At 46.8% G+C, this 1070-nt stretch overlaps 1 protein-coding gene across 1 annotated transcript in view; it reads left to right on the top strand.

The window, feature by feature from the left end:
• LOC102431050 (protein-glutamine gamma-glutamyltransferase E-like) overlaps positions 1 to 1070 on the top strand; it is a 37794-nt gene that overhangs the window by 8481 nt on the left and 28243 nt on the right. Inside the window, exon 2 of the mRNA XM_006089356.3 lies at positions 371 to 544. Coding sequence (XP_006089418.1) covers positions 371 to 544 — 174 coding nt within the window. The remainder of the gene's footprint in view (positions 1 to 370; positions 545 to 1070) is intronic.

Below are 1070 nucleotides of genomic sequence, written 5' to 3'. Positions count from 1 at the left end.
CTAAAAGTGGACAGAATGTGGGTGCTCTGGTTACGCAGCTCTCCTGGGTGGTTGGGTAAAGCTACACTGAGCACCTGGCCACTTCCTTGAGGGCTGAGTGACAGCTGACCAGGCAGCGTGGTCCAAATAGTGTAGGCAGAGGTTCAGCTGCTTGAAGGGCAGAGGGGAACCAACCGTTTGTGAAGTTCTCAGTATGTTCAGTCAAGGTCTTTGTATTTTAATGTGATTTCTCCTGGAAGTTTGGCACCTCGCTGACTAGTCCTTTGGTAATTTCTACCTTTCCAAATAAGGTACTATTGTTTGAAATACCTTGCCATGCCACTATTCCTTGCCTCTCAGGACCTAAGGTCTTCTCTTTTCTGTCCCACAGATTTAAAACCCCAGAATATCGACTGGCAGATGTCTGCCAATCGGCAAGCGCATAGCACAGACAATTACAACAGCCAGGAGCTCATCTTGCGACGAGGTCAACCGTTCAGTTTCTCATTGACCCTCAACCGAGTTCTTAGATCTGGAGAAAGTCTGGGGTTCATAGTCTCCACAGGTATCTGCTCCCTGCTCTCCCCTCCCCCACATACACCTGAGTAGCCCATGGGACTGTGCATCCAAGAGGTGAGGATGGTGACACAGGGGTCACTGGGCTCTGGGCTCTAGCCCAGCTCTGCCATTGACTCTGTGTGACTGTGGGAAAGTTTCTGCCTGCCTTTGAGCACAAGAATCCTAGTCTTCAAATCAAGAGGAATTTGGCCTACATGGTCTGTCTCTCTAGTTCAGCGGTTCTCAACCTGTGGGTCGCAACCCCTTTGGGGGTCGAACAACCCTTTCACAGGGGTCGCCTAAGACCATGGGAAAACACATATATAATTACATATTGTTTTTGTGATTAATCACTATGCTTTAATTATGTTCAATTTGTAACAATGAAAATACATCCTGCATATCAGATATTTACATTACGATTCATACAGTAGCAACATTACAGTTATGAGTAGCAATGAAAATAATTTTATGTGGGGGCACCACACATGAGGAACTGTATAAAGGGCCGCGGCCATTAGAAGTTGAGACAC

The sequence above is a fragment of the Myotis lucifugus genome, unplaced genomic scaffold (genome assembly GCF_000147115.1).
Source record: "Myotis lucifugus unplaced genomic scaffold, Myoluc2.0 scaffold_60, whole genome shotgun sequence".
Classification (NCBI taxonomy): Eukaryota; Metazoa; Chordata; class Mammalia; order Chiroptera; family Vespertilionidae; genus Myotis; species Myotis lucifugus.
The sequence above is the reverse complement of the archived record's forward strand: the minus strand, read 5'-3'. Positions and strand labels throughout refer to the sequence as shown.